We start from the raw sequence: 21186 nt of genomic DNA on the forward strand, positions 1-21186 counted from the left end.
ATTGTAGTTTTTGGCCTTCTGAAGTGAAGACTCTAAAACGTCAAATGTTTAGTTTATTTTAATTAAGCATTCGTTTTTAAATGAACGACAACTAGTGTGTCCCGAAGGCAAATATATATATATATATATATATATATATATATATATATATATAGATATATATATATATATATATATATATATATATATAGATGTGTGTGTGTTTGTAGGTATCTGTGGACATGAAAAAGGTTTTAAGATAAGATAAGATAACTCTTTATTGTCATTGCACAGTCATACATAGTACAGTAGTACAATGAAATTGGAAAACAATGAAATTGGAAATTTTAATTGTCTCCTGCACAAACTAAAGAATTTTCTATTTTTGTTTTCATTTAAATCTACATTTTTAAATTTCTGTTTGCGTGTTCATTAATCTGGACAGCCCACGTAGGTCTCCTGACCCTGACTTGAACCCCTGCAGCGTTAATAGCCTGTACAGCTAGCACGGGGCGTGACGCGCAGGTTAGGTTACCTGTTGTGTATCGCCGCATGCCCGGGACAGCTCCTGAAGTACTGAGTGAAGTGGTCCTAATTCTCGGCTCTTATTGGTTACGAGATAGACGGCGGACTCCTAGAGACGCCGTTGATTCGTCGGTTCACCCGCTCGTTCAGCGGATTTCCTTCACAACAGAGAGAAAGCTGCAGCAGAGCCGGTGAGCTCAATGTCACCGGGTACGGGAGAGGATGGATTTGGGAGCAAGGTCGGTATACATTGTCGCCACGGGCCCATGAAGATGCTCACCCAAGTAAGACCGATTCTCACATGCAGCATATCCGTTCTTTTGGGTTTTTGTTACGCTATTCTTATGATCATAAGCCTTGGGTAAATGAGAACTGGCCTGCTGCTTGTAGATATCGCTATCATTGAACGTAAATACTCAGTCATTAGCTAATGCTGTTTAAAATGTTTCCTCGATAAGTGGGTGTTGTTTGAAAACGTTGCCAACAAAGATGCATTTAAAAAAAAAAAAAAACCTACATCGAAACCTCAGTTCTGGCGACCCAGCAGAGCTTTATCTCGTTTTCTCTGAGGGTGGTTGGCTAGAGCCCCTACAGTGGACCCAGATTTTACTGCACTGGACTTTGATCTTTTCGTTTTACTTGTTTTTTTGTTGTTGTTGTTGTTTTTTTTTTTTAATTCTGTCACGTATGCACATGCATTCAAAGTTAAAGCCACCAACCCCGCTTGTTGGGGGTTGCACATTTATGCATGAAACCTACAAAATGCAACACTTAACTGGAGATCCACCTAAACTCTGTTCAACTTCTCATACCGCTTTTGACCGGGCTCGATTACATCGGGCTCGGAATGAATAAAGTCTGGCTCTAACACCTGTTGGTTTTTACCAGTGTGTTATGACGAATGCCAGTCATTTCCCCCAAATTCACCTTTTACATCATCATCTCCCTCTGTGGTAAAGGCTTGGGAGCACTGCTTTGCTTCCTTATAGCCTGCTCTACTGGTTTTCCTGCATTAATAATTTAAAATCTTCCCTCCTGTCATGTCATAAGGAAATGATATGAAATTAATAAGTAATACTTTTTGACTTTTTGGTTTGCCCCAAGGAGCAAATACATGGAAGATGTGAAAAGTTAAGAAAGTAATCTACACTGCATTATGCTGTGTTTTGCACACTTAAACATGAAGCTTAAACATTTTTCTATCTTATAAAGGCAAAAGGAGGAAAATAGCCTTCTTGAGTTAATTTTATCTCCACTTGAAGCAAAAAAAAGTTCTAAAATTATATTTCTTTTCATGATCATTCAGTCAGTGAACATGAAACATTGTGCTTCATGTGTCTTTCTTTGATGCACGCCTCTTTGATGTGCTGACAGTGAATAACATGCAAACTCAGACGGCTCTTTAAAGCCAGAAACATTAACGACCGAATAGAATTTAGATTTGAAGCACCAGATGCAGGATATGTTGTCTGCAGCATTGTCCTGTTATTGTGTTCCCCTCTAATGATGTCATGTTGACTTTGGTTAAGGCTCTGTTGCTCACCAAGATGTACTTGAATCTGCACAGTGCTGTGTATTGCCAGGCTTAGGGAATAGTAGCTCAGGTGAGTCATGCTGCATAACAAGAAAAAAGAAAAACATTTTTAGCATTTAATCACAGGAGCAGAAAAGTATATGCGGAAACCAATTAAGCAGCGTCTTTGCAAAGCAACTTTGTCAAAGTTATTTCCTTGTAATAAGTTGCTGTGTATCCTTTGAAGCCTCTGCCACTGTGCTTTGGACTGTGTGTGTAAATGTGCGTCAGAGGAAAGGGATTTAGAGGTCACTCTGGTTTTCTTTTCCTTTCTTTCTTTCTTTTTTTTTTTTTTGAATTGTGAAATATTTGCCCCATAGATTCCAGAGAGGCCTGCTTCTCTGTTCCTAGGGCCCATGGTCCCCATTGTTGAAACTCTTTCACTGTTGAGCTTTTCACTCTTGTCAGCTGTGCGCCTCTGTTAACACACTGGGGAGCTTTGTGTGGGGTGAGCTCGCTGTCTGCACATGTGTATGCTTTCACGTGCATGTGCCTGTCCGAGGAAAGAGTCTGTTAATGTGCATGTGCACTCAATGAGAGAAAATGAGATACAAGCGCGGGTGAACTGAATGAATGGAAAGTAAAGTGAGGGGTTTTTCAGAGAGGAGGAACTCTTTTTCATACAGCAGCTTTGTACCCTTCTTAAGTAAAGACACAAACAGGCATTTTTGCAATAGGAACCATAACAGATGGAAAGAGCAAGTAAATCTTGATCCACAGCTGCTGTGGATGGGCTCTTGTGTTTTCCGTTGTTGGAGCGTCTGAAGAGGCTGCTGATGCTAGCAGAGTGATCAGCAGCCGGCAGACCCTACTTCTTCCCTTTAGGGATCTTGAGACAAGTGACTGGCTGTCTGGTGAGTAAAGAAGGACTCACACTTGGCAGAGCTGATTGTGTTTGCTTATGAACGCCCAGCTGTTTGCAGTCTTATACACTTTCATACATTTCTATTATTTGTTTTTTACATTTGGTGCTTCAAACAAGTGAAGATTGCATTCAATATTAAGTCATAGCATTAACTGTATGGGGAATGCAACTAATTTAGAATTTAAAATATTTAGCATTACTTCCTCAAATAACTCAATGAGGAAAATAACATGAAAATAACTCATAACACCTTAGGTCTGTTAGTTTTTCTCATTATCAGTAACTTTCTTTGTTACATGGACAAAAATATAATTTTTTTTATTGCAATATTTCATTTTTCAACAACTTTTTGCAGCAACAGTACCTCAGTGCAATCTGAGTGGAATCCCAGTGCATTCACCACCGTGAACGGTTCATGAATCCGCTGTTGTGCACGTGTTGGTGTGTTTATGTCTTTCAGTCTGCTCATATACACGATTAGCACGGGTACTCGCAGGCTCAGTGCAACTGTAAATATGACACTGTGTACTCTCTTCCTTGAGGAGATCCAGTTAATGCCTAATCCTCAACCCTACACAAACACGTTTGGTCAGTGTTCATCACTAAGCAACCTGCTAGATGTGTTATACAGTGGAAGCCGAGGACAAAGCATTCTCAGTAAATACCCATTTATGGACCTTTTCTGAAGATACTCTAAACTCAGTTGCTATCAGTAGAGCCAGTGTAGTTTACCAGTTGTTTTACTCAATATGGCAAATGTTTCCCTGATTATTACATCACGTTTGAGACTATTATAGTGTTTGTAATGTTAAGAAATGGAAACATGTCTGTATTTGCATATATTCAGACATATTAATCAATCCTGTTCATTCAGGAATATCCTTAAAGAAAATGTCTGGACAAAAAACTGGTAATAATGGTGATTGGGGTACCAAAACTTTCCATGCTCTCCTTCATTGTTAACCAGTTTATCTCATGCATGGCTGTCCTTTAGTGTTTTTATTTACTCACATAAAAGGCATGTATTCGGCACATGTTGCTTTGTGCTATAAAGCGCGTCTCTCCTCCCTTAGCAAGTCCTTTTAGGCTGCCCTAGATCAATACGCAGATATTCATGGTTCCATGGCAGGAAGGTGTTTGAAAGCTGGAAGACTCTAGGCCTCACAAAAGAGAACCGCTTTGATTCTCTGGCGAGCCTTCAACACAGATTCATTCATTTTAATATATGGACAGTTGATGGAGAGCCTTTGAAAGCTCCATGATACACTAACCGTTTCTGTTCTTTCCTTTACGTACGACTTATTACTATTTGTTATGCCAGCACAAATGTTTTCTTTGGGCACAGTTTAATTAGTTTATTGTTTATTAGTTTGTTCAGATGCACCAAGCCCATCGGGCCGTAGTGTTGATATACAGGGATTTTGTTAAAAACAAAACAAAGCAGTCAAACGGGTGTAAATTGTGGATTTACCTGGATAATTGGAGTCTTGGTGAGTGTATGAGACCAGTCCGGTGTGTGTGAGACTGAATCTAAGTATTATGCCCATGGTTGCTGTAACAAAAGAAATTTAACACCCAATTTGAATTTGTGGCTCATTCATATATTTTTTTTTTTATTGTTTTGGCTAACAGTGGAAGAAACCTCATCAATTATTGTTGGTTAATTGATTGTTTGGAGTCTCTCTCAGATATATACAGGGAGTGCAGAATTATTAGGCAAGTTGTATTTTTGAGGAATAATTTTATTACTGAACAACAACCATGTTCTCAATGAACCCAAAAAACTCATTAATATCAAAGCTGAATGTTTTTGGAAGTAGTTTTTAGTTTGTTTTTAGTTTTAGCTATTTTAGGGGGATATCTGTGTGTGCAGGTGACTATTACTGTGCACTGTGTACTGTATTAGGCAACTTAACAAAAAACAAATATATACCCATTTCAATTATTTATTTTTACCAGTGAAACCAATATAACATCTCCACATTCACAAATATACATTTCTGACATTCAAAAACAAAACAAAAACAAATCAGCGACCAATATAGCCACCTTTCTTTGCAAGGACACTCAAAAGCCTGCCATCCATGGATTCTGTCAGTGTTTTGTTCTGTTCACCATCAACATTGCGTGCAGCAGCAACCACAGCCTCCCAGACACTGTTCAGAGAGGTGCACTGTTTTCCCTCCTTGTAAATCTCACATTTGATGATGGACCACAGGTTCTCAATGGGGTTCAGATCAGGTGAACAAGGAGGCCATGTCATTAGTTTTTCTTCTTTTATACCCTTTCTTGCCAGCCACGCTGTGGAGTACTTGGACGCGTGTGATGGAGCATTGTCCTGCATGAAAATCATGTTTTTCTTGAAGGATGCAGACTTCTTCCTGTACCACTGCTTGAAGAAGGTGTCTTCCAGAAACTGGCAGTAGGACTGGGAGTTGAGCTTGACTCCATCCTCAACCCGAAAAGGCCCCACAAGCTCATCTTTGATGATACCAGCCCAAACCAGTACTCCACCTCCACCTTGCTGGCGTCTGAGTCGGACTGGAGCTCTCTGCCCTTTACCAATCCAGCCACGGGCCCATCCATCTGGCCCATCAAGACTCACTCTCATTTCATCAGTCCATAAAACCTTAGAAAAACCAGTCTTGAGATATTTCTTGGCCCAGTCTTGACGTTTCAGCTTGTGTGTCTTGTTCAGTGGTGGTCGTCTTTCAGCCTTTCTTACCTTGGCCATGTCTCTGAGTATTGCACACCTTGTGCTTTTGGGCACTCCAGTGATGTTGCAGCTCTTGCACGCTTGACTTTTCTCAGTTCATGGGCAGTTATTTTGCGCCTTGGTTTTTCCACACGCTTCTTGCGACCCTGTTGACTATTTTGAATGAAACGCTTGATTGTTCGATGATCACGCTTCAGAAGCTTTGCAATTTTGAGACTGCTGCATCCCTCTGCAAGATATCTCACTATTTTTGACTTTTCTGAGCCTGTCAAGTCCTTCTTTTGACCCATTTTGCCAAAGGAAAGGACGTTGCCTAATAATTATGCACACCTGATATAGGGTGTTGATGTCATTAGCCCACACCCCTTGTCATTACAGAGATGCACATCACCTAATATGCTTAATTGGTAATAGGCTTTCGAGCCTATACAGCTTGGAGTAAGACAACATGCATGAAGAGGATGATGTGGACAAAATACTCATTTGCCTAATAATTCTGCACTCTATGTATGGATGGATGGATGGGCTGCTAAATTATGCACCCTAGTTTGCTTTGAAATAATACATGGTTAGATATAACATATAGTATCTAAGACAAACCATTTTTTGGACTAAGTTTGGTGGAATCAAGGTTTATTTATAGCGCAGTTCTGAAACAACTCCAGATTTACTCCAATTACTATTCACCAAATTCTGTCATTAAGTTATTTTATCTGCCAGATTAATCACTGTAAAACAGACATTTTATTTAACTTGCGCCTTGCCAATCGGATTCGCCTTTTCTTTTCCATCTCACGGGACATTGTTAGACGTGTGTTCCCAGAGCAGTACACAGTTATCACCTAATTACACTCTTTTGCACTCCCACACCCCACATCAAACACAAACAGCAGGAGGTGTGACATACTGCAATGAAATGATCAAGGTTAGTCATGCAGGTATTTCAGGTTGTGAGTGTCTTCTTCATCGCAGAGAGTAATGAGTATCTCAGATTTGTTTATTCTGGCTCTCCTAGCAACCCCAGCCTGCAGCACATTTGGAGCATGAGTCAAGCAGCAGACGAAGTAGGAGCTTCTGCGCACATTAACAAGCTCTCAAGAAGATACTGCACAGGTACATTTGTGTTATCCTTTTAAAAACAAACTTAAGATGGAATCTGGAATAAATGTGTTTTTCTGGAGACGCTTGATCCATATAGAGAGTAGAATACTGCATGCATGTTCTTAGGTAGATAAACCAACATTAAGCAAAAAAAGGCACCAAAGTAAAAGAGGCTGTCATGAGCTTTGATATAGACAGAAAACATAACATAGAAGACGCTTACTTTTATGACTGTCTTTTCCTTCATTACAGGTAACCACTCCATGGCTGCACCCTGACACTATCATCTGTTCATTCCCTCTGCCCCAGCCTGCCCCCTCTTATCCAGCTCCTCTCCCCTCCTCCTCACCCCGTGGCCTATTTATACCCTGGAGACTCGAAGCAGTCTATTAAAGCCCACGGACCTGTTCAGAAAAAGACTCCAGTAAGCCTAAATTCCCCGTTTATCTTATCTCCGTGCTCGTCACCTTTTCCTGAACATCCGTAAGTGAGGAAAACTAAAATATCAACAAGTGCTTTAGCCTTCAGATTACAAGCTGCAAGGACAGTTTAAGCTACAGCAGATTTTTGGAAATTCTGGATGAAGCATGAGCCTTGGACACACTGATTTTTTTACTCATTTAGTAGAAAAGCAGTCTTCCAAGTTAAACCATGCTTATTGGCTCACTTGTCTATGTGACTTTGGTAGATTTCGACAAGAACACTAAAGGACTTACTTTCTAAATGGAAAAGGATCACACATTCAAAGGTAAGTCAAGGCTTCTGTCGCATGCAAATTTGCTTTATCGGTTTTCATATCGAATCCATCATAGTACAGCAGAACCAGGATAGTAGGCTATAAGCATAAATTCAAAATTGATACTATCGTGCATACGTTTCGCGTTCTCATTTCACGTCACGCAGATTATGTCTGCAATAATATTATTGCTGTTGTGAACATATTGTAAAAGTGTGGAACAAAACAGTCTCACAGCAAAGTTAAAATTTATTGTTAATCTGCTAATAAAAATAGAGCACATATTGAAGTGGGCATCACATTTATGATATATTACATGTATTTTACAGTTTTAGGACTGGAGACACAAACATTATAGTTATCATAAGAGTTTAATCGGCATTTAAAAAATTACTTTGAAGGTGATTCTGTTAAGAAAAACGGGGTATTCAAAATGTATTGAGAAAAATTTATTTTTTAAAAACGACTTTTTTTTTTCTTTCATATTCTGTATCCAGTCTTGTATCAATTCCTGCTATGAACTAAGCCCAGACCGCCTTGTGTGTCACCTGCAGGATGACTGCAGTCTACCCCTCTGAGAGTAGCCCGGACGGAGCTGAAGCTGGGACTCAGACAGCAGGCTCTAAGGGGTCAGGAGCAGGAGGAACCACTGGGACCAGCTCAGTAACTGGGGTCAAGAGCGCGGATTCTCATGGAGACTCGATCCGAGGTTCCATTGGAAGCACGGTGGCCTCTACTAGTAGCAGCCAAAGGAACGCCCGCTGGAGCCGGCAGGACAGCTCTGACATAAACACAGATGATGAAGGAGCCACCGTCCGCCGCCTCACTCCCCTGGAAAGGCTGAACCTGGATATGTGCCAGGATGAAAGGTATGGTGATTGTAAGTTACTTGTTATATTTTTCATTGTGGGTTTTTTTTTCTTTTTCTTTTTTTTACTTGCCAAATTGTGAAAATTGGTGTTAAATGCTTTATTATCTAAACTGCTGGCAGGTTGGTCCGTGAGCTAACAGTGGGCAGAAGAATCGGCTTCTACAAAATTCATGGAGAGCTCGGGTGTGGAAATTTCTCCCATGTTAAGCTGGGAATTCATGCTCTCACCAAAGGTAAACCCCACTGTGAAACGAATGGCAATATTTACAGACATTTGCACAGCGTCGCATAAAAACATCGCCTAAACACATTGGAATAAAAAAAAAAAACACGACGCACAAGCTTCCTTTTATTACGGTGGCTTCTTATTAGACTTAATAAGTTGGGTGATAACCTGTTTCCATTAATGGGCTGCAACACTACCAAATGTGTGCTTATAGCAATTTACTAACATGGCGATTTGTGCCTGGCCAGGGGGCTGATTCAGCCACAAAGAGACAGACTGTCTGCTGCCCTTGAACAGATGGATTGATTAGAGATCTCCAGTTTCCTTAGCGACGGCTAAAATTGCCGCATGCCTCATCAAAGGCTACAACGACAGAGGAAAATTAGTGTAGCTTTGTTTGTCTGTCTGCGTGTGTGTGTTTGTGTGCGTGTTCATGCATGGATTTTTTTTTTTTTTTTTTTTTTTTTTTTTTTTTACCATTTAAGGTTTTTAAGGCGTTTTTACTCTGTGGCTGGCTCTGGTTCTGTGTGTGTGTGTGTGCAATGTTTAGGTCAGTGGTGTCATTTAGTCAAAACACAAAATGAGCTGCAGTGCATTTTAAATGCTCCTATTGAAAGCTATGTCACAGCTGAAAGAGAGTCTAATGCCAGCCTTAATAATGCATACTGTAGAACAATTAGATATCTCAACACCATTTTGCCACTTAAGAACTTTTCTGTATTCAGTTACCTGAGGTCTACTTTATGCATCTCTATGAATCATTTAACGGAACACAGCCAAGATATCAGTTTTTCAAAATTCAGAGTGCATTTGATCATTGTAAAACTGCATTTATTTATTCATTTTTAAATTTGAATTTTGATTTTTAACAGCGCAGCTAATGTAGCACTCTATTCCAGTCTTTTTTTATTTTTTATTTTTTTTAACCCTTTGCCATCCTCGGTGTGAGCCTACATATCTACTGAGACTTGGAGTAATTTATGACTGTCTAAGAAAATAAATCATATGACCCCCTGGAAGAATATAATCATGAAAATTTAGTTCAGGATCAGCAAAACTTTCATCTCAGTTATCCAGACCAGAGTGTTGTTTGAACTGCTAAGTGGAACCAGGCTTACAGTGTCTATCATCAGTCTACAAAAGATTTATGTAACAACTAATTAAAAATTTATTAGAAAAGTGATTAAAAACTCAACCTTTTTTTTTTTTTTTTTTTCCCTGTGTCGAGATGTATTATGTGTACAGCAATCAGTGACCAAATGTCTCCTTTTGCATCACTAGACAAAGTGGCCATAAAGATCTTAGATAAGACCAAGATGGATCAGAAGACCCAGCGGCTGCTGTCCAGGGAGATCTCTAGCATGGAAAAACTACACCATCCCAACATCATACGCCTCTATGAGGTATTTTGGACTTTCAAGTGTCTTTCTAATGCCATTGTGCTTTTTTTGATCATTAAATCTATCCGACATCAAGTACTTTTCTGCTTATGTATTCTAACATATGTAGTTGCACTGTATGTGTTTAGGTGGTGGAGACTTTGTCACGTTTGCACCTAGTGATGGAGTACGCAGGCGGAGGGGAGCTCTACACCAAGATTACTACAGAAGGAAAGCTTTCTGACACTGACAGCAAGTTTGTCTTTGCTCAGATTCTTTCTGCTGTTAAACACATGGTCAGTGAATTTACGTTTATATTAAAATTGTCTGATAATATAAAATCTTGATAGTCGTATAACTTTGACATCTATAGTGCTGCCTGTTCTCTGCTGCTACGGTGACCTGAATAAGCCAGTGTGTTCATCTAATCCTCTAACCTATTAAATCTCATATGACAATTTCTGTCAGGGCTGAATGTTTGCACAATAGCTGTGTAATGATTCATTACTTGTAACCAGCACTTTCACTCTTTTCATGTGCACCGCATTTAGATTTTAGTCATTCATTCTCTCTCCATCTGCAGGTTGTCAAAGAATAAAAATAGATGAGAAAAAAATATTGCATTGTAATATTTCACTAGAATATTTAATATGTGGAAGAGCAGTTCACATGCTGACACAGATCGACGGAACTATAGTTGCAGCTGCCATAACTAATTCCTACTAGACAAAATAATTAATAAAGATCTGTTCTTGATATCAGGATGAAATATCCAAGAAGTAACAAGGAGCAAAACATGTTTTTTTAATTCGAGATAGACGCGATGCTTCTGCTGCTGTTTTCACTGTGTCAGGTTACATGAACAGAGGTGGCAAAAGTACAGACTTTCTTTACTTAAGTAGAAGTACAGATAACGACAAACACTCAGTCCTTCCTCTATAGTTAGATTTTCGATTCTCATATAATATGATCTTCTTTTTGTTCTCCCACAGCATGAAAATAACATCATTCACCGTGACCTGAAGGCAGAAAATGTCTTCTACACCAACGGCTCTTGCGTGAAGGTGGGGGACTTCGGATTCAGCACACTGAGCCGCCGCGATGAGACACTCAACACATTCTGTGGCTCTCCGCCATACGCTGCACCTGAACTCTTTAGGGATGAGCATTATGTTGGCATCTATGTAGACATCTGGGCCCTAGGGGTGATGTTGTTTTTTATGGTGACAGGCACAATGCCATTCAGGGCGGACACTGTGGCCAAACTAAAGCGATGCATCATGGATGGGGCCTACATCATTCCCTCTTGGGTGCCAGATGCATGCCAGAAGCTAACCAGGGGAATCCTCCAACCCATACCAACTGACCGCTGTACAGTGGAGCAGATGATGGGCTGCGAGTGGTTGCTCCCCGTGGACCTCCCGCACGCCATGGAACCCTTTAAACTGGATCCATCCTACCTCGCAGAGAGTGATCCATCAGATCTCACTGAGGAAGAGATGGAGATAAAGTCTTCGCTGGAGGCACTGGGAATCACCTCGGAGCACATCCTGAACAACCAGGGCAAAGACTGCAGGAGCTCCATCACTGGTGTCTATCGGATTCTGCTACACCGTTTTCACAAGAGACGGGTTGTCGAAAGCATTCCTGTGGTAAAACAGGCAGTCAGACCCACAGCAACAAGTAAAAAAGAACGGCTAAAAGTGTACCGCAGTTTACGGCAGACATCTAAACTCTGTGCAATTCTGTGACAAAATTCTTTGCTCTGGAAATTTAATTAAGTTATGGACTTGGATGCATGGATTTATTACAAATAAAAAATTAAAACAAGAATATTTTCAGTCCAGTAGTATAAATTGAAATTATGGTATATAACCCCACTCAAGTCCTAAAATTGGTCTTTTCTTATTTCTCTGTAGCTATGTTGCTGCTGTCCTCGTCTGTTTTTTTTTCTTGCAGGGACAGGAAATCTCAAGAAATTTGAAATGTTCTGAAATCTCATTTATCCAAGTCAGCATAGCAATGATTAGATGGCATGCAGAACTTATTATTTGGGTCATGCAGGCCATATATTTCTAATTCACACTTGGCCTATGCTTAGTTGTGTTGTAACAACAAGCCCTATGAGAATCACTGTAGCTTATTTTTTATGAAGAGACATAAATCCACAATATTTTGTTGAAAAAGTGGCGAAACATGCAGTATCTACACAAAATGTGTTTATGTCTTAAATGTTTAATTGCACTTCTCCTCGATGCCTTAGTTTTTTTTTTCATCTGTTTATGAAATCAGACAGCCTGGTTTCATTGTACTCCTTAATGCTTGTGATGAGATAGTAAGTAGAGATTTTACATCTTATATAATACGTCTCTATGAGATGTCCCTGTTCTTAGACTGGCTGACCTCGGTATTTTCCCTGTGGCCTGAAAAAATCCACTAGATGACATTAAGCTATGAAGACCAACTAACAGTTAGTAGTTCACATGGCAAAATAAAATTTCAGTTTTGAATGAAACGATTCTGGTAAGAGTTTGAATCTATTTGTCTTTTTATGATTCCGTGTCCATGCAAATGTGCTGAATGAAATAAATTTAAAACTAAAAATGCTGCTTCGTCTTCTTGATGTTAAAATTATTTAGTGTGTGTGTGTGTGTGTGTGTGTGTGTGTGTGTGTGTGTGTGTGTGTGTGTGTGTGTGTGTGTTTTATAGCTGTAAATCCAAACAGACATTATACGCAGTGAATTCATATCATTATAAAATAAGTTGCTAACATGCATTGTTGGCTAATTAATTTTTATTTAATTTATAATTATATATTTTTACCTTTTGACACCTATTTATTATTTATTGTTATTTATTTGTTATGTATTTGTATTTATTTTTAACACCGAATTTTACATTTACCAGATTTATTTATTTTTCTATATAATAATTCCTGGTCTATTTATAACATGATCCATACATTAGCTTAAAGAAAGCAGTGCAATTATCACGTACCGGAGATACAAAACTAACTCTATTTCCCAGAAACACCAAAGAAGACCACGTACTCATTTCCGCCTTTACGTGATGACGCAATTTTTGCCTCGTTGGAAGGTGGTTTCAGTAGGAAGCGGTCTGACGGTATACAGCGGCAGCTGAAAAAACACGAGTAGAGTAACCAAAAGACACTCGGACGCACTCACTCGAATGGTATTTCGTCTCTTGCCATCAAACGGTAAGGAAATTAATGCCAATCTTACCAGTTGTTGATGTTTCCCTGTGTTTTTAATGATACAGGGGACCACGCCCTCAGCAGAAAAAGATTATAACAGTATTATAAGGCTAATGTTAATGCTAGACCGGAATGCTGCTGATTCCTCGATGTTGGCCTAAGAAGACGTTTCCTGCCTTTTGACGATGATTACACTTTTGAGCTTCTTAAATTCATAAGCAAAAAAAAAAATCACCTACGCAAACTTCTAGCTTAACTAAGTCATTTCGTTCATGTATAAAATGGCTAATATAAATATCAAAAAATTATTAGTAGTATTATTTATATTATTGAATACCAGCACCCTGCATTCGGCGCACAGCCATTTTCAAAACCTCGGCAAACTGCAGCGTTCAAACAGTCGTTTCACGATATTGGATAAACTAAAAATTATGCAGCTTATTTATTTTGACACTTGATATTGCATTCAGACCCCGTGACAAAGGCATGGGGGGCGGGGCTTACTATAGGATGAGGTCATGATAAAACCGTGGCGCTGATGCAATAAGAGGCTACTATACGTGTTACCGGCCCCTTGTCAGGGAACTACATCTGCTTTTCATATACTTACACGGCTGACATGCATTCAATACAGCTATGCACCTGCAGTCTCCGCGTGGAGGCTAAGGCAAAGTACAGAGCAGCATCCAGTGGATGGTTACTGGACCGTCACGGTGCAATGTACCAACGCTGATGTATCAGGCGCACTTTGACCTGTTATAAAAATCGTAGTATTTTGTTGGGTATCAGCACTTTTACACAGCAATCAGGGAAGGGAAGTAATGACATGAACTTTAATAAGCAAGCTAAGTCACGTGGCTACAAACCCCCAATAACAGAGAGATTCATGGGTCATTTAAAAACGGTTTGATCCATTAGAAAACATAATGATTCAATTGTAGAATTAATTGAGCCTCAATTTAAAATCATTTTAGGATCATAAAAGAAATTCCAGTAGACTTATAAAATCCTATAGAATTTTATCCTATTAAAGCCATCCATCCATACTCCCTTCTTCTGCTTATCCAGTTCAGTGGTGAGGTCAGGGTACACACTTGACAGGCTGCCAATCTGCCACAGGGCTAACACATAACCATTCACACCTGTGGCCTATTTAGAACCAGTTAACCTAACCCAAACTCCTAACTAGGTGATCGCACAACTGAACTGTAATACACTATGAACTTTGCTGTTCTCAATATTCCAGACAGTGATGTTATACTTCTGTTTTAGCAGCATAACTTCTATATACATTAAAATGTTATTATTACCAGATATTAAATATGCTATCCTCTGTATTTTGTTGTTTATCTGCAGATGTCAATAGCAGAAGATCTTCCGGACATGGATGGAGCAGACCTGTTTGGACTGCTGTTCCATGATGGAGAGAATGGATCCACTGAGCCCTTCTTTCCTGATGGGAATGGGCTCATTGAGTCATGGCTGTCTGAACAAGATGTAAGAGGAAGTTAATGTTGTTAGTGAAATTGGTTAGATGGCGGTTTAATGCATTATCTGAAGTAACTAGGTGCTAAAATGAGTCATGCTTTGGAAGCAGTAATATAAACATCTTTGAGTCTTAATACCAGATGTACTACATGGTAATACAGCTTCTTAAAGCCTAACAGTCTTATATGTATGTGTGTGTGTTTGCTTTAGAATTTAACACACCTTTGTCTCCCAGATGCTGCCAGATATGGATACTGAAGATTTTCTATCCAGCTTGTTAGATGGAGAGGACAACACAGAGACCATCTCTCCCTCCCATTCTCCACTGGGCAGCGACAGTGGCATTTCAGACGACAGCAGCTCCGGGGCTGGAAATAACAACCATGTTGGATGCCCCAGTCCTCATAGCAGTGATAGTGATGTTGTGCCCAGTCCCAGCTACTCCCAACCGAGCCCGGTGCACTCCGACCTTGCCGTGACTTATTCAGAGGCACAAACAGAAAGCTTTGAGGCCTTAACAGTCCAAGCAGATCACAGCTACTCTCTGCTGCAGAGCGGAGGGAGGGATATGGACGTGCTGCAGAGTGTGAGGGCAGAGAAGCCAGATACAGATGTCTTCATTGATCTGGGTATTTATCATTTATTGAAGAACTACTGAAACTTTAACATTTTATTTTATCTTAGAATTTCAAATCTCTTAAAAGGAACATGAGATGTGGTCTGTGTGGAATTTGTGGGGGATGGAAGATTTAAATGACTAGTCTTCCTCTCACAGATGACCTTGTGACTGAGGCGATGGAGGAGGATGTCAGCAGTGAGCTGCCTTGCACTTTGGCCATAGAGGACTCGGTACAAGATACAACAGAGTCCATCAAAGAAGACCAGGTCAGTTTCTTTTGCTATTCTTATGCCAGACCAGAAGCCCAAAGAGACTGTATTTGATGTTTTCAGTGATGTTTGACACATGTTGTTAACGAGATAAGAACACACAGAAAATTTCTAAAAGAAAAACTTTGTATTTCCCTTCTTTAGTTCCAGTTTAAAGAGATTGTGCTCACTGAGGAGGAGAAGCGGCTTTTGGCAAAAGAAGGAGTAACCATTCCCCAACACATGCCCCTCACTAAGGTAATTTTCACTTCAGGTGTTTTTGATATCTCTTTAGTTACATACTTACTTTGTTGGGTGCATATTAAATTGGTCTTTCTGTGGCACAGCTGCTCAAAGCTGTTTTATACACATCGTCATCTGTCTTGTGAGCGTGGTGATTGAAAGCCTGCTCTGCTCTGCGTAACAGGCAGAGGAGAGGACTTTGAAGAGGATCAGAAGGAAGATCCGCAACAAGCAGTCTGCTCAGGAGAGCCGCAAGAAGAAGAAGGTGTATGTTGATGGACTGGAAAACAGGTGAGATACAAATGATAAATCAAAATCTTTAATATAATCTTTAATATATATTATTATTATTATTATATAGTCACTGACTCCAAGGATGTGGCTACATTGTTTTGTAATCAGTTTCAGAATATCTTAATTATCTAAATATTTTGACTGACTACAGTGGAACCCCGACTTACGAATACCCCAGTTACGAAGGCACTTAACGGCAATATTTCTGCCCGTGTTACGGCAAAATGCCCACGTAACAAAATCTGCTGGCTCTGATTGGCTGAGCCCAGAATGCCCAGAATGCCTTCCGAATCATGTGACAATCCCTCGGCTTTCGTACTTGTGCTTCGCTGTTCCACTTGAACGACGTATTGTTGTTGCAGTTAGCAATTAGCCTATAGCCTATTGTTCACTCAAAAGGCGCGATGGGTACTTCGACTTACGAAAACTTTCGACTTACGAAAAACCCTCGGGAACAAATTCATTTCGTAAGTGGAGGTTCCACTGTATTTCATTTTAAGCTCTCTTGTTTTAAACTTCAAGATTTTTATCAATATATTGATTCGTTTATGGCAGGACAGGATGGTATTATTGATAATGGTAGACAAGGACTTGTTTGTGTTGTTGTTGTTCTTGGCCAGATAAAATCATGGTCAATAAATTCTCTAATTGACTAAAATCAAATTAGAAGAGAAGAAAAGATTTTTAATATAGAGCAAACACTTGTGTGTCTGATTCTTGATAAATGCTAAATGATGAATTGATTTCTGTCACAGGGTGGCCATCTGCACTGCACACAACCTGGAACTACAGAAGAAAGTCCAAATGCTTCAGAAACAGAACATGTAAGAAGCCATTTCTTTGCTTCTGGGTTTTTACATAGTCGGGTCAAGCTTCTGAATCAGTTACATTGAACACGTCCTCTTGTTTTTGTTTGGTTTTTGTAAATAAACAGGTCGTTGATTGAACAACTGAGAAAACTTCAGGCTATAGTGAAGATGTCAACCATGAAGGCCAGCACAACCAGCACTTGTGTTATGGTAAATTGGCTTCTTTTTTTTTTCTCAGTGTGAAGGTCTTTGTCATGCTCTGCTATTTTTCTCACTTTTTCATTGGACTTTCAGGTTTTCCTGCTCTCCTTCTGTCTGATCATCTTCCCATCAGTCAATCCGTTTGGTGGAAACACCCAAACAAAGGAGCTCTACACGCCCTCCTCAAGTGAGTTGTATATAAATATCAAGTCTGTCTTTTATTATATTTCAGCTATCCTTGCTGTACCTTAAGATATGCATGCTTTAGTTAATAAGATAGCTGATTTCATAAATGAAATTTCCGGCAGTGTCGCCTAACCTTTGTAAACTATCTTTTCAATCATGACTAACAGTCGTCTCCAGGAGCCTGCGATCACTGCCAGCTGAAAGCACAGATGCCGTATCCTCCTCTGAGGCCAAAGAAGGTTTGTTAGTTCACCAAGTAGAGGTGGATAATGTTAAAGCCATCTTTGCAGGCGGTCAGAAGAATCACACTCCTGACTACGAGAGGGTGGAACAACCTGATTCAGAAACAGGCGTCAACAGCAACTCTTCGGCAGACTTCCCGAGTCCTGCTCAGGCAGCAGAGATGAAGCAGGGGCCAGCCGGGGCATTACAGGAAGGATCCATCAATGGTGTAGTGGCGTCTGCTGTCGCATATAATGCAAAAGCTTCCAAGGACGCCTGGATAGACCGGAATCCTCCATCTGTCATATTACAGCAGCACCGCTCTGATGAGATGTAGTAAGGACATGTTGTTCAGTATAACCAGCAGAGGGAGCTGTATTCCTAATGATTTGGGTGCCAGAGGGAACATTAATATTAAAAAAAGGGAGAAGGGAATAATGCAGTTATTCTTCCAGATATAAGATCCATCTTTTCGTCCATGCTTTTCCCTTCTGAAAGTCTTCTACTAGTTACTTTATTTGCACTTTGTTCTTGTTTCCCTTCTCCAGCGGTCAAAAGAAACTGGGGAGATATTTTCATATTTCAAAAGGACATTGCAGAGATTAAACAAATGCCTGCATTACTAGAGGGCACATGCTACTGAGTTAGCACTGAGAGCTGTCAAATTATCGTACAACATGTTGAGCTTTGCCTAAATTTGTGCATTTATTCACCAGCACAGGAATAATTGAAGTGAATGGGCAGTAGATTACTTAAAGACAGACATGAATTGATGGCCCGACTGTCACTAAATCTTGAGTGAGTTTATCTGAAAATGTCCAGCAGATCTCAGTGCTAACAAATGCTGCTTATCAGTGACTTCCCAAAAATCATACTTATCATAGCCATAGTAAATTATTATGAAAAGTAGTCTAGTCGTTTGTGCTGCAAACTAGTCAGCAACGTTTATGAAGTAGTAGAAGATAGAGTGCTTGATTCTCATAAAGCTTGATCACCGTGGTTGTTTGACCACAGTAATGCTTAAGCCATTGCAGGACATTTGGCCATTTTAAAGACTTGTAAAGTTTGTCATTATCTCCCTTGTAACAAGGGTATCCATGCTCCTTTTAATTTGTGAATGCTTTGTTTTTATGTTGTACAGTAAAGCGGCGCAAAATGTGATAAAAGAACCTGAATCCTGGACTTAACCGTTGTTGGCTAACCAACTCTGCCCCTGCGATCTTCTCTTTTATAACTTCGCTGCACAATTCTTACCTTCGTAAACTTGTCTGGAATATCTTAGCACACGGTGAGCAGAATGAGGGGTTTGACTTATTTGCTCAGTAAACTTGCAGTAAATATTGCTCCAAAATGTTATGACCTGTTTTATCAGTGATGCATTTTTTATTTTTGTGTATTTTTTCTTTGTTACTGTTGGTATTGTAAATGGTATCGAGGCTACTTTTTGTTATACTTGACAGGCAATGAGATTTTAAATGTTAATCACTTTGAACAAAAAGCACTGGCATTTGGTGTAGTCCAAGAATGACATGTAAATATTAAAAAAAGTGATTGTAGCTCTTTATGTACATTTCAACACTTTATGTATAAGACATGTCTGAACAACTATAATAAACTTTTTATATGTCAGAGTAAATCATCATCCATGTCGTTGATGCAGAGATGCAGATGTGAAAAAGAAAGTATACTTTCTGAAGTCTAAGGATTTATGTCTCGGGACATCAAAAATGCAGAAAATGGATGGAAAGGTAATCATGGGAAATAAGAGGGTAGGTAGCAGCCAAGTGCTGCTAATTGCATGCAGTTGATTGACTGATCACGAGCAAGTTTGACCACTTGAGGTCATCCAGGTGTGTTTTAACACAATATCAAAGAAGAAAACCAAAAGCAATGATCTTAAAAGAGCAACTTCTGCTGCCTCTGCTGAAAGCCTCTTCTCTAAGAAACGATCGGGGTGATCGTGGCTCAAGAGTTGGGAGTTCGCCTTGTAATCGGAAGGTTGCCGGTTCGAGCCCCGGCTTGGATAGTCTCGGTCGTTGTGTCCTTGGGCAAGACACTTCACCCGTTGCCTACTGATGGTGGTCAGAGGGCCTGGTGGCGCCAGTGTCCGGCAGCCTCGCCTCTGTCAGTGCGCCCCAGGGTGGCTGTGGCTACAATGTAGCTTGCCATCACCAGTGTGTGAATGTGTGCGTGAATGGGTGGATGACTGGATATGTAAAGCGCTTTGGGGTCCTTAGGGACTAGTAAAGCGCTATATAAATACAGGCCATTTACCAGGCCATAAGAAACAACATGGCAGGACAGCCAAGGGTAATGATTTGGATATAACCACAGAACCAGTCACCTTTAAGTCACTGAGTTGGCCGTGAACTCTTTTGTATACTGAAGTACTCTAGAGACAAATCTGAGGCCACCTGACTGACAGCTATAGCTTGGATGAAACTGGGTCATGCAAAGGAATAATGGTCCCAAGCACAACAGCAAATCTACAAAAGAATGGCTGAAAAAGAAAAAAGGATAAAGGTGTTGCAGTCCAGATCCAACTACAATGACGTGGTGGGAACCTAAAGCGCAAAAAATGCCTGCAAATCTCAACAAACTGAAGCAATGTTTGTGAAGAAGATTGGGCTTAAATTCGACCACATTGATGTCAGAGGCTGATACAGAAAACAGTTATGTAAAGTCATTGCAACTAAAAATACTGAATCATACGGTGTATGTAGATTTTGGACACACACACACACACACACACACACACACACACACACATACACACACACACACACACACACACACACAGTTAAACAGCGTAATAAGACGTGTTGTTCGTCTGAGGAAGGATTTAAATATTTTTAGAAACTGGTAAGCACCAGACTATTTTTTTAACGTCCTGATAGTAAGACTAAGACGTAAACAAGGGTTGTGAAAAAAAGCCTGCTACCAATTCTAGTCAACCCACTTACAGGAGATGGATTTATTTAATATTCTCCACTCACTCTATCCAACTTTTCTGCAGGTGTGCTGTGCAATTTTGCAGCCACATTGGCAGAGAAATGAGGACTTACAATCTCACAGTTATAAACTCTCACTGGAATTGTTTGCCACACCTTTTAACATAGTCAGGTGTTTTCCTCGAGATCACATGAGAGATATTTCTAATGTATTCTCCAGTGGGGTTTTCACAGGCACTCTGGAATTCCCCCTATTGTATAACCTTATCCAAATCGTCTGACCTGTTTATTGTTTGTCTTAACAGACCACTTTATTGATTTATATGTGAGTAAAATGTGAATTTATGCATGGGTAATCCTGTTCTAACTTTATATTATGTAAATGTACCTTTTATTATTTCTTTCTTTTTTTTTCCACTTGCAAATCTCTTGTTTTTGTATCCCCTTGCTATTCCTGCTCCATGACTGGAAAACAGTATTTGTCTGACCTCAGCTGTGTGGAGGGTAACAGCACAGAGACTGGTTGGTGACTCACCATTGTAAGGCTGGAATCATGAGTCATGTGGCTTATTCAACATGTTGAGACAAGTTGTTTAAAGGACACGCCAGCAGGTGGAGGTGTAAATCCAGATTTGTGACACAAAGCCCTCTGTTTGCTGCGGGCCAAGTTTGTTTTCATCAGTTGACTGTGTAGGCTAGATTAGGTTAAAGGTCATTCCGTTATCATGTAGGCATTTTTT

At 40.0% G+C, this 21186-nt stretch overlaps 2 protein-coding genes and 1 long non-coding RNA gene across 7 annotated transcripts; 2 read left to right on the plus strand and 1 right to left on the minus strand.

The window, feature by feature from the left end:
• Positions 1 to 349: 349 nt before the first annotated feature.
• On the plus strand, positions 350 to 12538 carry nim1ka (NIM1 serine/threonine protein kinase a). Of its 5 annotated transcripts, none has more exons than XM_080893949.1 (9): positions 350 to 788; positions 6674 to 6771; positions 7012 to 7183; positions 7448 to 7507; positions 8050 to 8364; positions 8487 to 8599; positions 9874 to 9995; positions 10121 to 10267; positions 10964 to 12538. In XM_080893949.1, the coding sequence occupies exons 5-9, from the start codon at positions 8051 to 8053 to the stop codon at positions 11720 to 11722; spliced, it is 1455 nt and encodes a 484-aa protein (XP_080750075.1). In that variant the 5' UTR covers positions 350 to 788; positions 6674 to 6771; positions 7012 to 7183; positions 7448 to 7507; position 8050; the 3' UTR covers positions 11723 to 12538. The 5 variants fall into 5 exon arrangements, with proteins under 5 accessions (XP_080750075.1, XP_080750076.1, XP_080750078.1 ...); XM_080893950.1 differs by having other exon boundaries at positions 350 to 743; XM_080893951.1 differs by lacking the exon at positions 350 to 788 and adding an exon at positions 832 to 2931.
• LOC308404096 lies at positions 11479 to 14451 on the minus strand. The gene is made up of 3 exons (XR_013973061.1): positions 13214 to 14451; positions 13022 to 13108; positions 11479 to 11618 (listed from the first exon to the last, which is right to left on the minus strand). It is a non-coding gene; the product is annotated as an uncharacterized lncRNA (long non-coding RNA).
• On the plus strand, positions 13052 to 19131 carry creb3l3l (cAMP responsive element binding protein 3-like 3 like). Its single transcript, XM_080893948.1, has 10 exons — positions 13052 to 13188; positions 14542 to 14682; positions 14909 to 15302; positions 15449 to 15558; positions 15706 to 15798; positions 15968 to 16074; positions 16833 to 16901; positions 17012 to 17096; positions 17181 to 17274; positions 17441 to 19131. The coding sequence occupies exons 2-10, from the start codon at positions 14542 to 14544 to the stop codon at positions 17830 to 17832; spliced, it is 1485 nt and encodes a 494-aa protein (XP_080750074.1). The 5' UTR covers positions 13052 to 13188; the 3' UTR covers positions 17833 to 19131.
• The last annotated feature ends 2055 nt before the right edge of the window (positions 19132 to 21186 follow it).

This window comes from Rhamphochromis sp. 'chilingali' (genome assembly GCF_963969265.1).
Source record: "Rhamphochromis sp. 'chilingali' genome assembly, chromosome: 10".
Classification (NCBI taxonomy): Eukaryota; Metazoa; Chordata; class Actinopteri; order Cichliformes; family Cichlidae; genus Rhamphochromis; species Rhamphochromis sp. 'chilingali'.

What these genes read in the sequence shown, in the direction of transcription:
- nim1ka (XM_080893949.1), top strand. Translation starts at nt 8,051, where the DNA reads ATGACTGCAGTCTACCCCTCTGAGAGTAGCCCGGACGGAGCTGAAGCT. An exon ending in AATTCATGCTCTCACCAAAG is followed by an intron (nt 8,600 to 9,873) that starts GTAAACCCCACT and finishes TTGCATCACTAG; the next exon opens with ACAAAGTGGCCATAAAGATC. An exon ending in ACATCATACGCCTCTATGAG is followed by an intron (nt 9,996 to 10,120) that starts GTATTTTGGACT and finishes GTATGTGTTTAG; the next exon opens with GTGGTGGAGACTTTGTCACG.
- creb3l3l (XM_080893948.1), top strand. Translation starts at nt 14,542, where the DNA reads ATGTCAATAGCAGAAGATCTTCCGGACATGGATGGAGCAGACCTGTTT. An exon ending in AACACATGCCCCTCACTAAG is followed by an intron (nt 15,799 to 15,967) that starts GTAATTTTCACT and finishes TCTGCGTAACAG; the next exon opens with GCAGAGGAGAGGACTTTGAA. An exon ending in GCTCTACACGCCCTCCTCAA is followed by an intron (nt 17,275 to 17,440) that starts GTGAGTTGTATA and finishes CATGACTAACAG; the next exon opens with TCGTCTCCAGGAGCCTGCGA.